Source organism: Gekko japonicus, unplaced genomic scaffold (assembly GCF_001447785.1).
Source record: "Gekko japonicus isolate JY-2015 unplaced genomic scaffold, Gekko_japonicus_V1.1 scaffold4667, whole genome shotgun sequence".
NCBI lineage: Eukaryota > Metazoa > Chordata > Lepidosauria > Squamata > Gekkonidae > Gekko > Gekko japonicus.
This window is the reverse complement of record NW_015169931.1, coordinates 30,014-51,240: the sequence shown is the minus strand read 5'-3', so window position 1 is coordinate 51,240 and position 21,227 is coordinate 30,014. Positions and strand designations below refer to the sequence as shown.

General features: G+C 49.1%; 1 protein-coding gene across 1 annotated transcript in view; it reads left to right on the top strand.

Moving 5' to 3' along the window:
* Positions 1 to 21,227, top strand: part of ZMAT2 (zinc finger, matrin-type 2) — a 40,805-nt gene that overhangs the window by 7,136 nt on the left and 12,442 nt on the right. Inside the window, exons 2-4 of the mRNA XM_015417540.1 lie at positions 16,980 to 17,073; positions 17,459 to 17,582; positions 20,087 to 20,160. Of these exons, the coding sequence (XP_015273026.1) occupies positions 16,980 to 17,073; positions 17,459 to 17,582; positions 20,087 to 20,160 (292 nt within the window). The remainder of the gene's footprint in view (positions 1 to 16,979; positions 17,074 to 17,458; positions 17,583 to 20,086; positions 20,161 to 21,227) is intronic.

Sequence of the window (21,227 nt, the reverse complement as noted above, 5' to 3'; positions counted from 1 at the left end):
AAGAGGTCGCCCCTCAAAAGCCCCATGGCTAGGAGCCTTTTGCCAAGACTCCGGGGGGGTAGTGACCCGTCGCCTCCCCTCCTTGCCGCTGGTGCGCAGATCACATCCCCGGGAGGCCCGGGAGATGCTTCTGCCAGCATGTCACCATAAACTAGGAGAATCAGGTTTGATTCCCCACTACTCCAGATGCAGCTGCTGGTGTGACCTTGGGTCAGTCATAAGTTCTTTCAGAGCTGTTCTCTCGAGGGCAGTTCTCGAGAGAGCTCTTTCAGCCCCACCTACCTCACAGGGCGTGTGTTGTGGGGAAGGGAAAGGACACGGTAAGCCGCTCTGAAGCTCCTTTGGGTAGTGAAGGGTGGGGTATAAATCCAATCGCCGCCTCCTCCTCCTAGCCTCCTACCTCCTTACTCCAGTATCTCTTAGGACTGCTCGCATTGTTATTGTTTATGTACTTTAATTTAAGGCTCACCTCTTCAAGTGTGTGTAATTCTAGTTTAAGTTTGTTGCAAAGATGCAGGCTCACATAACCAGTTTCCAGAGTTCTGATGAATGCATCTCTTTGGGAATCAAGGCCTGACGTTTCAGGCTGGGCTTCCCTGGTCAGAAGCAGAACACAAACACACACCCAGTTAGGATCAGGCGGCTTCATCGTTGAATTGTGCAGAAGCCTTCGGAATAGAGGGGGACATTCTGGTAAGGTTCGGGTTGAGCACTTGTGATGAAGGGTGGGCAACAAGCAATGTTCCCTCTAAGCTGTGGAGTCTTGTGAGCAAAATTCTACTTTGTGAGCTAGTGGCATTGAAGTTGTGAGCGAGCAATTTGGCTACTGCATAAATTAGTTTGCTCTGGAGCCCTCCTTCCTGAGCTAAGACAAAAAGGTGTGAGCCGGAGGCTGAAAAACTGTGAGCTAGCTCACACTAACTCAGCTTAGAGGGAACACTGGTTAAAACACAACACAGAGGTCCAATTTAACGTACAACATTGCTAGAATATCTAAGATGGCAATCAATCCGCAGAGCCCCGGGTGCACCTGCAGCCCATTTTTGTTCAAGGGCACACTTCTCTGTGGTCTGGAGGTGTTGTAATTCCAGAATTTATTTCTGTATCCATTCATTTATTTAATCACATTTCTGTCCTGTCCTCCCCCGCAAGCGGGCTCAGGGCGGGTTACAACCCAATAAAACAGTTAAAAGCAATGTTCCCTCTAAGCTGTGGAGTCTTGTGAGCAAAAATTCTACTTTGTGAGCTACTGGCATTAAAGTTGTGAGTGAGCCATTTGGCTGCTGCATAAGTTAGTTTGCTCTGGAGCCCTCCTTCCTGAGCTAAGACAAAAAGGTGTGAGCCGGAGGCTAAAAAACTGTGAGCTAGCTCACACTAACTCAGTGTAGAGGGAACACTGGCAACAAGGTGTCGTGTAGCTTCTTGCAGACTAACAGATTTTTTGTAGCATAAGCTTTTTTTTGGGGTGAGTAGTGTGTGTGCGCTCCTGTGCACATTCCTGGAAGTCACGCTTGACTTCTGGCGACCCCTAATGGGGCATGGGCATTTCAGAGAGCTGGCTTGCTGTTGGCTGCCTTTGTGTCCTTGCCTTGATATTCCTTGGAAGTCTCCTATCCAAGTACTTGCCAGGGTCGCCCCTGCTTAGCTTCCGAGATCTGATGAGATTGGGCTTGCCTGGGCTATCCAGGTCAGGGCGTAGCATAAGCTTTTGTGGTCTAGAGCAGTGTTCCCTCTAAGCTGAATTACTGTGAGCTAGCTCACACTTTTTAGCCTCCAGCTCACAGGTTTTTGTCTTTGCTCAGGAAGGATGGCTCCAGAGCAAACTAATTTACGCAGTAGCCAAATCGCTCGCTCATAACGTTAATGCCAGTAGCTCACCAAGTAGAATTTTTGCTCACAAGACCCCACAGGTTAGGGTGAGCATCTGGAGCCTACTCCGTTTGATGTCCAAACTTAAACCTCACCCCTTCAGATGTATAAGGAATACACACACGCCTTTTCTCTTTCTCAATAGGGTAATTGTGAGCAGTGCGACTGAAAGGCTATGAAATGCAAGAAGTGTATTTCTATGGTAATGTGGTTTTTCTGTGCAAATTCAAAGGAATGCAGGGATGTATACTGAATGAAATGCAAGAAGTGTATTTCTATGGTAATGTGGTTTTTCTGTGCAAATTCAAAGGAATGCAGGAATGTATACTGAACAGTTACTCTGTCTTGTATGCTTTTGAATTTTTCATAGAAATGTCACAGACATTTCACAGCCTTTTAACCCCACTGTTTACATTTCTGCCTGTCTGTCTGTGGACTGATGTTTGACTTCATGCATCTAATAAAGGGTTCTGTAGCCTATGATAGCTTATTGTAACGTATGCCAGCTTTTATGGAGTTGCAAGGCTCCTTTTTAATTTTGCTGTTTTTAATTTACCCTGCTGGAACCTGATGAAGTATAGAAGCCTCTGACTGGGCTGGGCAGCGTCCTCCTTCCCGGGTGTGATTCTTGGAAGTGTCCTTGCAGCAGGAAGGGAAGGAGTCGACTTGAAGTCTTTCTTGCCTTGGGTGGCTGGCAGTGCTCAAGAATGCTCCCAGCCAATCACAGAAGCACTTGATTTCACGGGAATTGGAGCGTAACGGTAACAGCCAGCCCCACTAGGCATTCTCCACTCAGTCCCTCATACATGAATCCATCTGAAGGCTTGGATGATAACACGTGTGTATGGCAGAAGAACTGGAAAGCACTTTGACGGTCCCAGGGCCATAATTTTTGGACCTAGCTCATCTGTGGTCCCTGCTGGACTGTCTGATCATACCGCAAATGGAGATGGGGCAACAGTGTGTGTGTGTGGGGGGCTTCTGAACTTCTGGCCATGCTGGTGGGCCTCCTGATGGCACCTGGGTTTTGGGCACTGTGTGACACAGTGTTGGACTGGATGGACCGTTGGCCTGATCCAACATGGGCTTCTCTTACGTTCCCTTATGTTCTTATGGGTGGTCTGATGTTTTGGTACTGGGTTCTGAAATATGCTTTTTCACACTTGTGGGGAAAGCCTGGTGCCCCAAGGTCTGTACTGGAGTTCTTGATGAGTAGTGTACGGGGTGGGGACACCTGCCAGCTCCTGACAAATCCCTTTGCAGTGAAACTGCCCATAGTTAACGCATGGGCACTCTCTGAAGCCCCACTAGCGATGGGGTGTGGCCCTGGGGGTGGGAATGGTATCGTGGGTTGTAGCTGGGAGGAGCTGAGAGAGCTCTCACTTTCAACTAGCCCAACCAGCCCCCCCCCCAAAAAAAATCCTGTGAGATTCCGGCTGACCAGATTGGTAACAGCAGCGGCTGCCAAGGGCTTGGGTGAGCTCCAGCATGGATGCAGATGTCTCCTCCTCCTCCTTTGTCCCTCTTGTCAAAGCCCAAAATGGCTTCCCCCTGACTATTCCCCCCTTTACACTGGCCCTCACTTGCCATGGGGCTTGATGCCAGCGTACTGAGAGTGCCCAGCTGCTGACTGACACGTGGGTGTTGGCAGTGTGTAGAGAGAGCATCCACTGGAATGGTGGCTATTGAGAAAGTGAACAGTTGCCGGTGCATTCGTGTAAATACGAGTTGGTACCTGTGTGATTAATCTGCATGAAACTCAGAATTGGTGCGTTGGTCCCAGTTTGAGCATCTTTGTATGCAAATGTGTGGGGGGGGGGAGGTTGTACTCTTCCATTGACCTTCCCTTCCACCCCCATTCCTTGCCCATGTTCGGGCCCCTTTGCACAAGGGAATAGCAAAAGGCAGAATGGCAAGCCTCCTCCCTCCCTCCGACCACAGTTTTCAGGCTCTTCATTTGTTTGAAATGTTTTCCTGCAGATGTAAATTATATTTCCCCTGCCTGTGAATGAAGTAGAGTGGATAAACCCAGTGGCACTCATTTTAATTGCATTATAATGAGCCAGCTCTCTGGTACCTAAAGTCACACCGAACAGCAAGCCCACACAGCATCCGCGTTTGTGTCCTTGGTCATTGTAATCGTTATAAAAGGTATAATGGGGAAAATGGACCGAGCAAAATCTCTTCTGACAGAGAAGCTCAACTTTTTCCCAGCCCCAGGCCAGAATCCAGTCTGTTGCCAAGGAGGCTTTCTGGACCAACGGGATGCAATTGAAGAGTTACCTGGCAGTGCAGCAAGGGATTTGGTAGCATCGGCCCGGGGTCTGTGTGTGTGTGTGTCTGTGTGAAGCCTCTGGCCCAGACCGGTTGTGGTGCTGAGCGCTCACAAATGTTCTGTCCTCTGAGGCAATAAAGTCGTCAGTATGTTCTTGGCAGTCCATCTTCTGTCAGTGGCGAAAGGTCGGTTTGACTGAGGGGGGGGGGAATGCTATTTTGGGCCTCTGGTCAGGAAAAGCTCCGTGAGCAAGATCGAGCAAGTGAAGCCTGGCAAGCTGAGTGGGAGGGCACGACCAGAAATAGGACGCCTTAGGAGCGACAGGGGGAGGGAGGACTCTGGGTGGGAGACCTGAAGGCCCAAGGGGAGAGAGAAACCCGGGGCAGGGGAAGGGGAGGCCTGCCTGCTACGGGGAAGAGCCTCAGAGGGCGTCAGAGCTGAGCACGGCTGGTGGGGGAGCGCTAACCGGGCCGGGTGCTCAGTGGGTTGGATAACGGGTTGAGCAGCAGGGACCAGCATGGGCAGTAGGCACAGGGAAGGGAAGGGAAGAGAAAGGGAGCTGCCTGGGGTCAGGGCCAGTGTTCCCTCTAAGCTGAGTTAGTGTGAGCTAGCTCACAGTTTTTTAGCCTCTGGCTCACACATTTTTGTCTCAGCTCAGGAAGGGATGGCTCCAGAGCAAACTAATTTATGCAGTAACCAAATCCCTTGCTCACAACTTTAAAGCCAGTAGCTCACAAAGTAGAAGTTTTACTCACAAGACTCCACAGCTTAGAGGGAACATTGGTCAGGGCAGAGTCACCACCGAGAGGCGTGCCAGAACTGGAGGGGCTTTGAGCTGTTGCTAGACAGGCAAAGGCGCCGAGGAGGCAAAGGGGGTCCTTGGACAGTAACTTCCTGTGTGGGAATGAAGCTGGTGGGGGGCTCCCGACATGGAAATCGGGGGATTTCCTCTGGTTAATTTCCGTATGTTACAGGGTCCTTCAGTGAACATCTTTTCTTCCTGAGAGCCGACATGGTGTAAGTGGGTTAGTATGGGACTAGGCTCTGGGAGACCCAGGTTCGAATCCTTACCCTGCCGTTGAAGTTCCCTAGGAGACATTGAGCCCAGTCCCTCTCCAAGCGGGAGACCCAGGTTCGAATCCCTACCCTGCCGTTGAAGTTCCCTAGGTGACATTGAGCCCAGTCCCCCTCCAAGCATCGCTTGCCTCACAGAGTTGTGTGGTTAGGATAAAATGCGGGAGGGGAGACTGACGTAAGCGGCTTTGGGTCCCCTCCTGGGGATAAAAGTGGGATATGAACAAACAGCATGAAGGAGAATTCTGCAGCATGTGGCTTCTGCCATCCCAGCCCCGTGATCTAGTGACTGTAAGGGGTGAGCGAGGCCCAGGAGGGTGCTGAATTCCACATTCGAATTAACCTGTCAGTTACCTGGTTATAGGCTTGGCGTTGATTGCAAGAAGGTGATGGACAGAGGAAGCTTTTGAAAGCCGGATGCTTGCCTGCCAGAGGCTAGCTCTGTCAGGTTAATTTGTTGAGCTGGCTTCTGTGCCTGTAAGAGTGGCATGGGGAAGAAATGCCACCCAGTAGCTTTCCCCATTATAGTGAGATGTGCTGAGAAAAAGCTGCTTATAGAATCATAGAATGTTAGAGTTGGAAGGGACCTTGCAGGTCATCTAGTCCAACCCCCTGCACTCTCCAGGCACGTAGCCAAAAGATAGCCCTACAACATACCCGAAAGATGGCCGTCCAGTCTCCACTTCAAAACGTCCAGCAAAGGAGCATCTACCACTTCCCGAGTCAGCCTGTGACTGCAGTGCTTCTGCCGCAGGGTTCCTTCTGTGCAACACCCGTTGAAGCAGGGCTCAGGTGAGAGGGCTGGGGAAGCTCAGGTGGACAAAGTGTCCAGACAAACCTGTCCAGGAAGGAGGTGAGGCAAACTTTGGGGTTGGTCTCCCATAGCAACATGGGAGAGATCGGCGGTGGATACCCCACCCTCCCTTTCCACAGGCTGGGCAGTATCCTGGAACTCTAGCTGTCACGTCGCTTGATTTAATCCTTTTTTATTATCTCGGCAGCAAATAGCAAGCTGGGCTTTGGCAGACCTGCCCTCCAACAAGGGTGTCCGTCCTCCTCTGCACCGCCCTGCCACTGAATTCTCAGACTCACAATTTCTTCTGTGTAGTTTGCTTTAACGTCCGTCCTGCTCTTGTGTATCCAGCATCTCGCAACCCAAATGTGGCTTCCATTTGGATAGATGCCCTTACGCTCTCAATAAGAACAAAGGACTGGCATTCAGAGTCTCTCTCGCTTGCAGCTTCGGCTCTAACTTACTCGATGAAGCCAAACATTTCCTTCCTTACTTGTGCCCCTTGATGAACGCTCGGCCCGAGGTCCTTTTTTCCCTCCTCGGCTTATGTCATCTCTTGGGGAGGGAGTCTTGTGTAGCCGCTAAGCACTTGTTAAAAGATGTCGGGGCTTCCAGCAAGCCCCTCCTTTGATCACTCTGGAAAAAGTTTCTTTGGAATCACAAGCCAGGCCTTATTACAGGAAGATCAGAAGTTTTGATTCATTTCTCTCTGCCTGGCCTAGGGACACGGCTAAAAGATCTTCAAAAGGCTACGGCTCCTTTTTATTATTGAGGAGAAAAGTGAAGCAGCCCGTAAATTGCCTTCTCTCCAGGCACCAGCCAACTTTGATTTGTGATGGTGCTGCTTCAGTGGGTGAATCTTGGAGGGGGGGGAAATACCCCTCCCTGGAATGCTCCGTTCCCCCCCCCCCGAATTAATTTCTGCCTTGTAAATGTCCTTTCTTCTTTTACCTGAAGAAGAGGCAAATAATCTTAGCAGTGACATGTTTAAACCGCTTAACAGGCCCGGGGAATAAAGGAATCAAAGGTTCAGTCTATCTCTCGAGGGCTCTTGAAAAGAAAATCCTGGCTGTAGTTGTTTGCAATCATTCTATTTTTAAGAACTTGGGGGGGGGGGAGCCCAGGGAGCTTTGATTCCGAAACGAGGCTTTCATTGTTTGTTTGTTTTTTTGGGATGATGATCATTCATTTGGCTAAATAAGGGAGAAGATGGCAGGAGAGGCTGCGGAAGCCTCTTCTGTTTTTCCCCCCAAAGACATAATTAGAGAGGGAGAGAAAAAGCCGTTCACAGACTTCCTTCCTTCCTCCTCTTTTTGCTTTCTAAACACACGATTTAAAAAACATGTATCCGAATCCATCTTGTCATTCTCAAGTGAAACGAAAGAATAACTTAGGCAGAGAGTCACTTGCTACTTAATCTTAATAATTAAAAAAAAATCTTTGGCGTGTACAGAATTTTTGTGACTTCAGCTGGTCCCAGAAAAGGTCTGCTGCTGTTTTGGGTTTTATGCGTAAGGGGCGGAATGGCTGGCTGCTTTGTGTGTGTGTGTGTGTGTGTGTGAACATAAGAACATAAGAGATGCCAATGTTGGATCAGGCCAAAGGCCCATCCAGTCCAACACTCTGTCACACAGTGGCCAGAAATACCAGGTGCCATCAGGAGGTCCACCAGTGGGGCCAGGACATTAGAAGCCCTCCCACTGTTGACCCCCCCAAGCACCAAGATGACAGAGCATCACTTGCCCCAGAGCCCCTATCTATACCTTGTGGCTAATAGCCACTGATGGACCTCTGCTCCATATGCTTATCTAATTCCCTCTATTGTGAGAAAGGGAGAAAAGTACCTCTTTCTCTACCTGCTCTTTCCCATGCATAATCTTGTAAACCTCAATCATGTCACCCCTCAGTCATCGTTTCTCCAAGTGTGTGTGTGTGTGTACGTACACAGGGCCAGTGAAGAAATTCTTTTTTGGTGTCAGGCGGAATGAAGTACAGCTACTTGAGCTGTGTTAGTGAATCCCTTGTGTGGTTATTAGAACCTTTGAAAGGAGCTTTGCGATGGTTTCTTAGGCTACAGCCTTCCTGGAAATGGACTTGCGTAGAGGGTGTCACTGGATACCACAACACCAAAGGGGGCCCAGTTCAGAGATCTTTGGGTGCCGCCGCTCAGCCGATTGAGGGGTTTATGCCGCACTGCCTGGTGTCTCCTGACTTCCACAGCAATCTTTAGCCTGGACGGGATAATCCAGAATCCAGAATCCAGAAGGGGAATTTTCTATCTGGGAACAGATCATTGTGCTGAATTGGAGCACAGTACGGGAGAAAGCAAAATTAATGGGCCTTTTCTGTGTTTTCCAGGTGGTTGTGATTTTTCACCAGCACTTTTATCCACTTGAGCTCAGGCATGATATTTCTCCCCTCTCCTCTGTGTACAAACAAAACGTTTGGGGGAGAAGCTTGGGGCAGCAGTGGGGGGGTATCTCTTTTTCACAGCAAACGTGCTATGCCATTTCTTTGAAAGCAGGACGCGGGCTCCCCACATCCTCCAGGAGCAGTGCTGGAAAGTTTGGCTTCGTTGGGATAAGAAAGCAGACTTTGTAATATCTGTCCTATTTACCAATATGCAACGAGGGCCAAGCAGACAGAAGTGGGCTCCTAAGAAGGGGAAAGAAACAGGTGGTGTTGCCTCCGATTTCCAGTACAACAGAGCGGCCTCCGATTTCCAGTACATCAGAGTGTCCACTGAGAACACGCCCATACCAGAGACACTCTGCTTCCAGTCCAGCTAGCTCCCTGGTACTTTTGTTTCCCATTTCGAAGAGCAAGAGTCTAGTTTCTCCTTGCCCCTTCCATGCCCTGAAGGGTTGTCGCCTTCCAAAAGCAAGAGGGAGAGAAATTCAGCCATTAGGGAATATATATTTTTTGGCCAACTGTTTGCCTAAGGCAAAGCTCAGACAGGCTAAGCAGCAAACTTGGCCCATGCAGCTCTTGGAGCCCTCTTCTGCGGCTCCCCCAGCCCTCCCCCCCCCCCCCCCCCCCCCCCCCGACCCGTGCAGGGACATGTTCCCTCTCCCGGCACATTTGGAATATGCTGGATTTTAATTTTACAGCAGTAGTTCTTAAACCCCCTATATCTAAGGGCTTCTCTTTCCATTTAAATTTTTTTAAAAAAATAAAAATTAAATATTAATCAATACAACAAAAACAACAACAACGACAACTGGAACTAACAAGTAAAGAAATAAGATAATAAATGCAATTATAGTGGAGAACTTCATAATACTTGTGAGGAACAGTATTACGTGTCATTGTTAAAAACAAATTCTAGGAAAGGAAGCCATTTTGGTTAGAAATCTGAACATTTAGAGAAAGAGCCCTAACAAGAGACTTTATCAGAAATTTTATCCATAGCATAAAAGTCCCAAATCTTAGAAATTTCAGAATACTCTTTCCAGTTGGGTCTTCTTTACCGACTGCCATCTTTGTTTAAGTGCCACTTGAACTGCTTCCAATTCACACCTCCATGGCTGTGAGTCAATGCAGTTTATGCTGTGTTTGGGGTCTTTAGTGGGTTCTCTAATGTTTCCACTCCAGTCACTTGCACTACTGAATTTTCAGGTTTCTGAAATCCTCATCCCACTGCATGGGTTTACTGGATGTCCCATCCTGTTGGTTGTATTGATTTACACTTTGTAGTCTTCCTTTGAAGGTCAAAGAAGACGGGGACGGCAAAGGATGAGATGGTTAGACAGTGTCAGAGATGCAATGAACATGAAACTGAGCAAACTTCAGAGGACGGCAGAAGACAGGAGGGCCTGGCGGGATCTTGCCCATGGGGTTGCGAAGAGTCGGACTCGACTGTGCAACTGAACAACAAAAGTCTTCCTTGGGTCTCAGTGAGAAAGGCGGACTCTAAATAAATAAAAAGAAGCAATCTGTTGTACCGTCTGGGTTTTAAAATGCAAATTAAAAAGTGGCTTATCTCTTCAGCATACAATAGGAAATTCAAAGAACTCTCTGGCTTTCTGTCATTTTCCCTCTACTTTTTCTTTTGTATTTTGCATATGGGCATGTGAGTGTGTGTGCACCTGGAAGTCATGGTGACCGACCCCTACTGGGTGCCTGGAGGATATTCAGGGAGGTGGCTGAGTAAAGCCTGCCCCCTTCTCCTGACTGCTGGTATTCCAAGGAGGTCTCCCATCCAAGTACTTGCCAGAGTCGACCCTGCTTAGCTTCCGAGATCTGACGAGATTGGGCTTGCCTGGGCTATCCGGGTCAGGACTTTCCTCTCCTATTTTGATTGTGACCTCAGTAAAAGCCTTCCAGGGATCAGTGGAGATCCTCAGACTAGAACGTGCATTTCATATTAAAGGTTTCCAAAGTATTTTTGGGGAAAGGACTATCTTTTTTTTTAAGACTCTATTTATTCAGTTTTTACAAATAGTTCACACCACTTAACAATATTTGATACATTTTTCAAAACAAAGTATAGTTTCCATCACTTTCTTCAATTAACATAGTTTCATCTACTACTATTTTACATTACTACTTTCAAATTGTATAATTATGTTAAATAATGCTTTACGCTTAAATCTTTCTCTTTTCCCTTTTAAGGACTATCTCAAGATCCACAAATACCCCCCCCCCCAAACTAGCGAGGGGTCTTGCTTTCCATTTGAATGCTTTTGGCAGCTATTACGACCATCCATATCCTATGTTTATAGAGGAGCTCTAAACTGGCAGCTCCAGTAGTAAACCAGCCTACTAGCTGGCCTCTTGGTGCATTTGGAGTGACCAAAGAGCTTAGAATTAGATTTGGAAAGAGACAGAAGGTCTAATCCTAAATTCGAGGTAAGAGCTTCCACTCCACAATGTCAGCCCTTCCCAAACGTCTGGTTAGGCCATGCCACAAGTGGCTCTGGAGGTGCAGAGCAGATTATTCAAGCAAGTGAGCCAAAGTCATTTCCTCCGGAGCAGGCCTGTAGCCGGGAATTTGGGTGGGTGGGTGGGTGAGACACCAGGGTCGCTAATAAATTAAACTAAACCCAAGATTAATTTTGAAATTAGATTAATTTTAAATGTACTCACATGACCGGAGGATTCAGATAGGCAGGGCAGAATGATGCCAGCAGTGAGGTCCTCCGCTGCTGCCCTGGCGCAGGTGCACTGAGGCGCCAGGCTGGGGTGGGCTATTCTGCCCTGCCTGCCTCCTCCTGTCCTCCTCCGTCCCTGCCATCCGAGGCAGGCAGGGCAGTGGGCGGTGAACTCATCCACACCCACCAAGCCCCACAAGGCCAGGTACTTCCCGGGGGCAGGGGGAGGCGGACAGTGCCATTCATGCCAACTTACGTAAAGGAAGGAAATCGCCCTTTGGGCATGGCGGCGGCCCAAAGTGGAGCGACGAGGTATTTAAATTTAAAGAAAGGGACGATTGGGGTGGAGGGGGCATTGCAAATGCCATAGGGGCACCGCCCCCAACACCCCACCACAGACGATGGCCCTGCTCCAGAGTCATGTTGCTGTGTAGCTTGAAAGCTTGCATACTCAAGGGAAGTCATTAAGTCATTTCAGTGAAAGGCTTTCTGTACCCTTTCAGTCATAGAGAAAGATCAAGATGGGTAGCTGTGTTTGTCTGCAGCAGTAGAAAAGAGTAGGAGTCCAGGAGCACTTCAAAGGCTAACAAAATTTGTGGCAAGGCAGGTGCTTTTGTGAGTCACGGCTCACCTACTCAGATACAGCTAAAACGGGAGTCCATCTGCCCTTAAATCTTGGTTAGTCTTTAAGTCACAGAGGTAAAAACAGTTGTGCTCGAACATTCAGAGGCAAGGACAAGCTTATAGACCACACTACATTTTATTTACTTGTTTAAAACATTTCTGCACCATTTTCCCCATCCAATGCAGGGTCCCTGCAGTCCAAGCCTCCAAAATGGAACTGTATCTGGTGTTTGTAACCTGTTGTTGATTCAGTAGAGAACCCCTTGGAAGGTGAACTGGAGGAAATATCCTGTGAATTCAGTTTTTTTTTTTTAAAGAGATGTTTGCTGTTTTTATAAAGCTCAAGTGAATTGCTTGAGATTGACTGGATCCATGAATGGATGAAGGTTCTTTAGTCCTTCATGAGTAGCTCACTTTAGCTGTACACAGGGGTCATTTCGTAGGAAAAGAGGTGCAGGAGCTCATTAGCATAACTCATTAGCATAATTCATTTGCATAGGCCACACCCCCTGACATCACCGGAAATGTGTCAGAAGGCAACACCCACCGGCTCAGGCGCCACTGGACTGTTTTGGATTGCTAGGCACCGGGGGGGGGGGGATATGCGGGTCTGTCCTCACAGAGGAGGGAGAGCTTGTACCTGAATAAAACTCGATCTTAAAGGTACCACTGGACTGTTTTGGGCCGTGGAACCGTGGAGGCTCTGCAATTTACCTGGCTGCTTCTTGCTCTGACTGAGGGCTGCTGGGAGCAGGGGGTGGGGCTTGTTGCATGTGCCCGCCCCCTGGGCTCTTTACTGCCGGAGCTCCGCTCCTGTGCGCTCCTGCAGGAAATGACCCCTGGCTGTACAGCTTAAAGAGAGGCCACCTTCATTATAACCGCCTGTTGTGTCCACTTAATGGCCTCCTATCCATGTCATTACAATTCTTCTAAATTTAGACATTCTTTCCCCATTGGTGTGGATGACATTATCATCTGGACAGGAAAGAGTTAAGCTTGGACCAGCTTTTCCAGCTGTGAAAAGGTGTCTTGCTGGGCCGGCCAAGCAAGCCACTGGAGGGGGGGGTCCTCAGGCGCTCACTGAAATCCAGGACTTGTATTCTAGAAGGGGGTGAAAAAAATCACAAGAAAAGCAGCACTAAAATTAAAATGCTTGTGTAGAAATGCTTGACTAATTTTATTTTAGATTTCTCATTCTCCCTGTCCCTTGGGCTCAGGCTTAGTAACAATTTTGAAATGTGAAACTTAACATAATTTAAATTTGAAGCTGACTTCTCTCCCAGATGCTCTGGGCAAACCGCAATAATTTGAGGCAGATACGAAATAGGTATTTTTAAAAAGCCGATTAAAAAACATAAGAAATGTTAAAGCTCTGGGTTTCTGTGAAGAGTTACCAGCTGCAACTAAAATACCCGTATTGTCACCAGCCACAGTAGAAGTCCCAGCCTAGATTTTGGTCGGGTCTCTGGAGCGAGGGTCTTTCAGAGCTAGAGGGCTGTTGCTAAGAGCCTCTGCTGTCACGTCCTTGCTCTTGGCTGGCCTTGGCTGGCTGGAGGGGTGGCCAGCCGACAGAGAGACTCTGGCTTTTAGGCCTCCGGAGGACGTCTGTGCCTGACCAGCTCACTCAGTCTGCATGCCAAAGGACTTTTATAAATTAACACAGTGTTATATATGCTGCGGTGGCTCAAGTGGTTAAGACGCTGAACTGCAGGCTGTCGAAGGTCAGTAGTTCAGCAGTTCGAGACCCGGGTGCCGCATGACGGAGTGAGCTCCCATCTAGTTCCAGCTCCTGCCAACCTAGCAGTTCGAAAGCAAGAAATTGCAAGTAGATAAATAGGTACCACTTCGGTGGGAAAGTAACAGCGTTCTGTGCGCCTTGGTGTTTAGTCATGCTGGCCACATGACCACGGAAACGTCTTCGGACAGCGCTGACTCTTTGGCTTTGAAACGGAGATGAGCACCGCAACCCTAGAGTCGGATTCGACTGGCTTTCGAGCAAGGGAACCTTTACCTTTACCTATATATGCTAAAGAATAAGAACATAAGAACAGCTCTGCTGGATCAGACCAGTGGTCCATCTAGTCCAGCATCTTGTCTCACACGGTGGCCAGTCAGTTCCTCTGGAGGGCCAACAACAGGGTGTAGAGGCCGAGGCCTTCATAAGAACATCAGAAGAGCCCTGCTGGATCAGACCAGCGGTCCACCTAGTCCAGCATCCTGTCTCACCCAGTGGCCAACCAGTTCCTCTGGAGGGCCAACAACAGGGCAATGAGGCCGAGGCCTTCATAAGAACATCAGAAGAGCCCTGCTGGATCAGATCAGTGGTCCATCAAGTCCAGCATCTTGTCTCACACGGTGGCCAGTCAGTTCCTCTGGAGGGCCTGCAGCAGGGCAATGAGGCCGAGGCCTTCCCCTGATGTTGTCTCCTGGCTCTCGGATCCAGAGGCTTAGTGCCTCCGAATGTGGAGGTTCCCCTCAGCCACCATGGCTAGTAGCCATTGATAGACTTATCCTCCATGAATCTATTTCGTCCCAGAGTATACCTCTGTTGCCTCCTGTAGTGATGATCTTGCTATTTTTTTAAATTATTGACTTTCATACCCCACTTTTCACCCCAATGGGGACCCAAAACCGCTTGCATTGTTCTCCTCCATTTGTGTGACTACCTCAGAATGTGTGCCTGGCCCAAGGCCTCTTAGTGAACTTCCACAGCAGAGTGGGGATTCGAACCTGGGGCTCCCAGAGCCTAGTCTGACACTCTGGCCACCGCACCGTGTTGGCTTTTACAACCGTTGCCGTGATGAGGTTTAAAAAGGCAGGAAACAATTGCAGTCCACGCTTTTGGGGAAAGATTGCTTTTCCATGCATGTGTCCAAGAATTTTCCTTTGAGTGTTGCTGAATCAGACTCCCCCTCACAGAGTTAGCACCCGTGCTCAGAGTTATCTGGGTATTTTAAGTTGTGGTCGGTGTAATGTCAGACTCTGAAAGCTTCGGTTGAGAATAAGCACAGAGGCACGGGCCAAGAGTTTGGCCAAAGGCAAACATGCTGCTTTTCACCTGGACTCCGACTACATTTTCTAACATGACCTGTTGGCGTTTGGATGCCCCACACCTGCTGCATCCTATAGGTCAGGGGAGCCAGTCTCTGTTCTTTGAAGAGAACTTCTACTTCCTCATAGGACCTTCTCTGCAGATGTTCAGGCATGCTTCTGGCCGCTCCCTTTGTATTGATCCGTCTTGCCTGTTTCTGATCTGCCCAGAAGATGCCAGGGACGTCCGTCTTGCCTCGACTAGGTCCAGGGTCTTTTCAGCCCTGGCCCCTACCTGGTGGAATGAGCTCCCATATGAGATCAGGGCCCTGCGGGACCTTATGCAGTTCCACAGGGCCTGCAAGACGGAGCTCTTCCACCAGGCTTTTAACTGGGCGACGTCCCTCCCTCTCTCTTTACCTGGGCCTCCCCTCAGTGGGTCAGATCTGCACACCGGAGATGGCATCTGTGAGGTTTTAATATCAATGACAACAGCACCGGATGAAGGTTATTGTGGTATTTTACTAGTGTTTTAATTGTGTTAATTGTGTATATTGTATTTTTATCAAATTTGATGTAACCCGCCCTGAGCCTGCCATGCAGGGAGGCGGGATATAAGTCGAATAAAATAAATAAATGAATAAATAAGAAGAGGAGCCCTGCTGGATCAGGACAAGGGCTAGTCTAGTCCATCTTTATATTTTCAACAGCAGCGAGTTCCAGTTTCTGAGGACTCACCACCACCACTAGCAGGTCATGGAGGAGCAGCCCCCCCCCCTGTTAGTCATCCACTAGCTGATCTGTCACTGCTGAGCTTGAATGTTGCCTTCAACTTGCATAGCCGACAGCCACCGATAGGTTGATTCTTTGTGAATTTGTTACTCCCTTTACTGCGGTGGCTCAAGTGGTTAAGACGCTGAACTGCAGGCTGTGGAAGGTCGGTAGTTCAGCAGTTCGAGACCCGAGTGTGCTGCAAGATGGAGTGAGCTCCCGTCTCTAGTTCCAGCTCCTGCCAACCTAGCAGTTCGAAAGCAAGACATTGCAAGTAGATAAATAGGTACCCCTTCGGTGGGAAGGGAACAGCGTTCCGTGCGCCTTGGTGTTTAGTCACGCCGGCCACATGACCACGGAAACGTCTTCGGACAGCGCTGGCTCTTCGGCTTGCAAACGGAGATGAGCACCGCAACCCTGGAGTCGGATTCGACTGGCTTTCGAGCAAGGGAACCTTTACCTTTACCTTTTACTCCCTTTTTAAGAGCCAGTGGCCAAGGCTGCATCTTCTGGCAGCTAATACCAGACGTTTATTTTGCTTTGTGTGTGGAGGAAAAGGGCTTTCGTTTATCTACCTGTCTTGAACCTGCTGCCCGTTTGCTTGGCAGTAAAGCATTCTTTATGGTCCAGTTGCCTGTCCCTGCCTGGGCCTTATCTCTACTCGGATTCCCCCGTGCTTGTCAGAATCCTGTCACCCTTCTTGGGCAGCAGTTAGCATTGACCAAGGGACGGCAATGTAATGGTTATGTCGTAGCTGCTTCCACTTGCTGCTGAGCATTTGTTTCAGCTGGTTTGGGCCATGGTCATGGGCAATGTTCCCTCTAAGCTGAGTTAGTGTGAGCTAGCTCACAGTTTTGTAGCCTCCGGCTCACACATTTTTGTCTTGGCTCAGGAAGGATGGCTCCAGAGCAAACTAATTGATGCAGTAGCCAAATCAGTCACTCACAACTTTAATGCCAGTCGCTCACAAAGTAGAATTTTTGCTCACAAGGCTCCAAAGCTTAGAGGGAGCGTTGGTCATGGGCTGCGTTTTGAGAAGAAAGCAGTTCCGTAAACACAATGGGGATAGGAGTATTCTATCAAGGTATTTGTGAAGCAGCTACTTTTGTGCTGCATTTTAAAGTCCTCTTTTTTCTGGTTTCATACAGCTGAGGTTCAGGTCCTCTTTTATTACTGTTAATTATATTTTTATCTGACCCTTTCTCTGAGTAGCTTGGGGCACTGTACGTTATTCTGTCCTTCTAAATTTCATCCTCACAACGCCCCTGTGAGGTAGGTTAGGCTGAGGAAGAGAATAACTGGGCCAAGTGAGTGTTGTGGATGTCCTGTAAGTAAAACTGAGTATCCCGTGTCTCCCGAGGCCCTACAAATTCAGTACCTGCAGACTTCGCCGAGGTTAGAGCCGTTCTTGAACTGGACACTGAATTGTTGCTTGTTTTCCCCATCACAGACTAAAAACCTGGACTTCCGCAGGAAGTGGGACAAAGATGAGTATGAAAAGCTTGCAGAGAAACGGCTCACGGAAGAGAGAGAGAAGAAAGATGGTTAGTAATATGTAGACGACAGGAATGTGTGACTGATTCCATTAAGGATCTCCAGGCCAGTTTGTAGATTGGGGAAATTCGGGGGGGGGAGGGCGAGGACATTTAGTGGAGCAAAAGGCAGAGAGACAACGTGGACCTTTTCTTCCTCTGGTCTTTCTCCTTCGAGAACAAATTTGTAATAAGCTCGTTCCTTTCCTGACATCGTTACCCTCGTTGATAGACAAAAAAGTGAATGGGAGAGCTCATCTGCACTTTGGTACAGGGAGCATGGGGAAAGTATGTTTCTTGAGGAGGCTTTTCTTCCCAGTGAAGAGATAATGACGTTCTGCATCAAAAGAGAGAGTTTTAAATTCTCATTTTATGACCACCTTGCTTTGTTTTTAAGGCAAGCCACTACAGCCCGTCAAGCGGGAGCTTCTTCGGCACCGGGACTACAAGGTGGACCTGGAATCCAAACTGGGGAAAACCATCGTTATCACCAAAACAACTCCTCAGTCTGAAATGGGCGGGTGAGTCGCCGGGCGTTCTCCTAACACGCTCGGTTTCCTGGGCATTTCAGTGGAACTGTGTGTCTTCCTTGGGCCCTCAGGTCTTCATAGCCCATCAATGACAGTAGCACCTCTAAAGGGGAATACTCGTCAAGGTCTTCATGAAGATAGGACTATTCGTCTTTCCCAAACGGAGTCTCCAGATTTTGTGGCAGGCAGCCTTCACCTCCAGGGGTGCTGAGGGGACAGGAAGGAAGTAGGGTTGCTGGCCAACCAGAAGAACACTAGCCTTGCGTGGGCCTGCTGCCGGAAGAGCAAGGACCGAAACTGATACCTTCCCCATATAGCTGTTTGTTTCTTTCATTTATTTTTCCGACCTGCACACTGTAGGCTCTGCCCAGGTACCAGGCTCTTTTATTTCCAGAGCTGGCCATCCCAAAGGGAACGTGCCTGGTCTTCAGCTTCTGTAGCAGGTTTATAAGAACATAAGAGATGCCAATGTTGGATCAGGCCAAAGGCCCATCCAGTCCAACACTCTGTGTCACACAGTGGCCAGAAATACCAGGTGCCATCAGGAGGTCCACCAGTGGGGCCAGGACATTAGAAGCCCTCCCACTGTTGACCCCCCCCCAAGCGCCAAGAAGACAGAGCATCACTTGCCCCAGAGCCCCTATCTATACCTTGTGGCTGATAGCCACTGATGGACCTCTGCTCCATATGCCTATCTAATTCCCTCTTGAAGCCACCCATCAGGTTTATGCTGACGTAAAAGTCTGTAGAGTGACAAGGAAGGCGTTTCCAGCCCTTCCAGGTATGTACACTGGTGCTACGGCCCCTAAAGTGGGGGGTTCATTCCCCGCTGCACTCACCTGCGCATTCCCTCCACTCATCTGCCCAGCCCCACCACCATCACCCCGACTCCCTCTAGCGCTGTGTCCCCGGAGGCACACTCTGGCCACGGCCCAGAGGATGAAAAAGCCTTTTGCAAATGGGGGGAATGAGTCTAACTAACGCAAGGCAGGAATGAAGCATCCCCGCCCCGTTTTCTGAAATCCAGGCTGTTCTGTCCTTGCTTGTCCTCACAATACCTGGAGGTGTCAGGCACTATTGCTTCCACTGTATGGAAGAGAAAAGGAGGCAGAGGGAGCATGATGGGTGCATGCAACTCAACACCCCCACCCCCCGCCGCCCAAAGTACCAAGGAATAGAAGATGGGAGTTTTTTAAAAATGGAATCCTGTCATATCCTCGCCAGACCCCTAAAAGAAGGTGTTGTTGTTGTTGTTTTTTTAAAAGAATCATTTGAAAGAGGTGAGTGCTTCACGTCCCCCTCGCCTCACAGAAATAAACACCAAGGTGGGGGGGGGGGGGGAGAAGGGATTGATCAAGTGCTCCGTTAAATCGAGTCGAGGATTGTGTGCCTGTATGGTAAGGAGTGAAGACCTGGAGATGGCTCAGGCCAAGAGGAGTATTTCAGGCTACGGCCCCTAAAGTGGGGGGTTCATTCCCTGCTGCACTCACCTGCACATTCCCTCCACTTGTCTGCCCAACCCCACCCCCACCCCCGACTCCCTCTAGTGCTGTGTCCCCGGAGGCACACTCTGGCCATGGCCCAGAGGATGAAAAAGCCTTTTGCAAATGGGGGGAATGAGTCTAACTAACGCAAGGCAGGAATGAAGCATCCCCGCCCCGTTTTCTGAAATCCATGCTGTTCTGTCCTTGCTTGTCCTCACAATACCTGGAGGTGTCAGGCACTATTGCTTCCACTGTATGGAAGAGAAAAGGAGGCAGAGGGAGCATGATGGGTGCATGCAACTCAACACCCCCACCCCCCGCCGCCCAAAGTACCAAGGAATAGAAGATGGGAGTTTTTTAAAAATGGAATCCTGTCATATCCTCGCCAGACCCCTAAAAGAAGGTGTTGTTGTTGTTGTTTTTTTAAAAGAATCATTTGAAAGAGGTGAGTGCTTCACGTCCCCCTCGCCTCACAGAAATAAACACCAAGGTGGGGGGGGGGGGAGAGAAGGGATTGATCAAGTGCTCCGTTAAATCGAGTCGAGGATTGTGTGCCTGTATGGTAAGGAGTGAAGACCTGGAGATGGCTCAGGCCAAGAGGAGTATTTCAGTGGATCACAGCCAATGCTCCCTCTAAGCTGTGGAGTCTTGTGAGCAGAAATTCTACTTTGTGAGCGACCAGCATTAAAGTTGTGAGCGAGCTATTTGGCTGCTGCATACATTCGTTTGCTCTGGAGCCCCATCCTTCCTGAGCCAAGACAAAAATGAGTGAGCCGGAGGCTAAAAAACTGTGAGCTAGCTCACACAAACTCAGCTTAGAGGGAACACTGATCACAGCTCTGAGCCACCTCCAAAGAGAAACTGCACCTTTGTTTGACCTGTTTCTGAAAGTTCAGTAATATCCGCTAGAGCATTCTTTGGTAGCCCGCCTCCCCTTAAACTGGGAACTCCTTGTAGAATTATCCTTATTTCTTATTTGACAACTGATCTTTGTTTGTTTTTTTGTTCCAGGTATTACTGTAACGTCTGCGACTGTGTAGTGAAAGATTCCATCAACTTCTTGGATCATATCAATGGCAAAAAACGTAAGGAAACAAGCCCCCCCCCTCCAGTTTTGTCTGCCCGTTTGCCAGCCTGAGTATAGGGGTGCAATATCCCTGTGGTCTTGATCCACAGAAGAAGCTGTTCCATATGTTGTCAAAGGCTTTCACAGCTGGAGTTCATTAGATGCAGATCTTCTGGGCTGTATGGCCGTGGTCAGTGCCAAGACCATGGCCATACAGCCCGGAAAATTTACAACGACTAAAGCTGTTCCATGTTGGTCTGTAGTAGACTTAGGCCCTGTGGGACCTGCTAGGTGTTCAGCTGTGACTCTTCTCTCTGATCCTGCTCATTCCTGATCGGAACATCCCAAAAGACGAGAAGGTGGCCCGGATCTCCCTGGGACTGCTCCGTGCAGGGCCCATCGTCCTGTTCAATGTGGATGTGAATCTCAAAGAGGCGGTGTGGAGGGCTGGAATAACGTGCCACTGGTGCTCTCCGAGCACCCAAAAGCCCATCTCTTCTTGGCCCCGTGACCTCAAGTCTTTCATGGTTTGGCACTGAATGCAGACAAGCCAACTACGGTTGAATTGGGGGAAAAGACTTGAGGCTTTCCACAAACTCCCTTTTGACATGGAAAATGCTGTCCTGGTTTCCCCTCCAGTCTAGGACCTAGCGAGCAATTCATGTTGTCTTAGTTTCAAGGTTCCCGTGCTGCGGTGCACTGTGCAGAGAGCTGCTGCTTGAGACCTCATAGAATCACAAGAGTTGGAAGGGGCCCTGCAGGCCATCTAGTCCAACCCCCCCTGCTCAATGCAGGATCAGCCTAGAGCATCCCTGACAAAGGTTTCTCCAGCTGCCGCTTAAAGACTGCCGGTGAGACAGGGATCTCACTATAGGGATCTATGGAAGGTAGTTCCGTAAGTCTTCGGTGACCGTCATGCTCTCAATACAGCTAGACTGGTGTTGTCGACTTTGTTTGGCAGTGGCTTTCCAGCTATGCTGCTTCAGATTCCTTGTCTGAAGAGGCAAGGGATCGGACGTGGGGTCTCCGCCACGGGAGGCTTTCCCCCTGCCACTGAGCTGGTTCCCCGTTATTTCTCTTCCACAG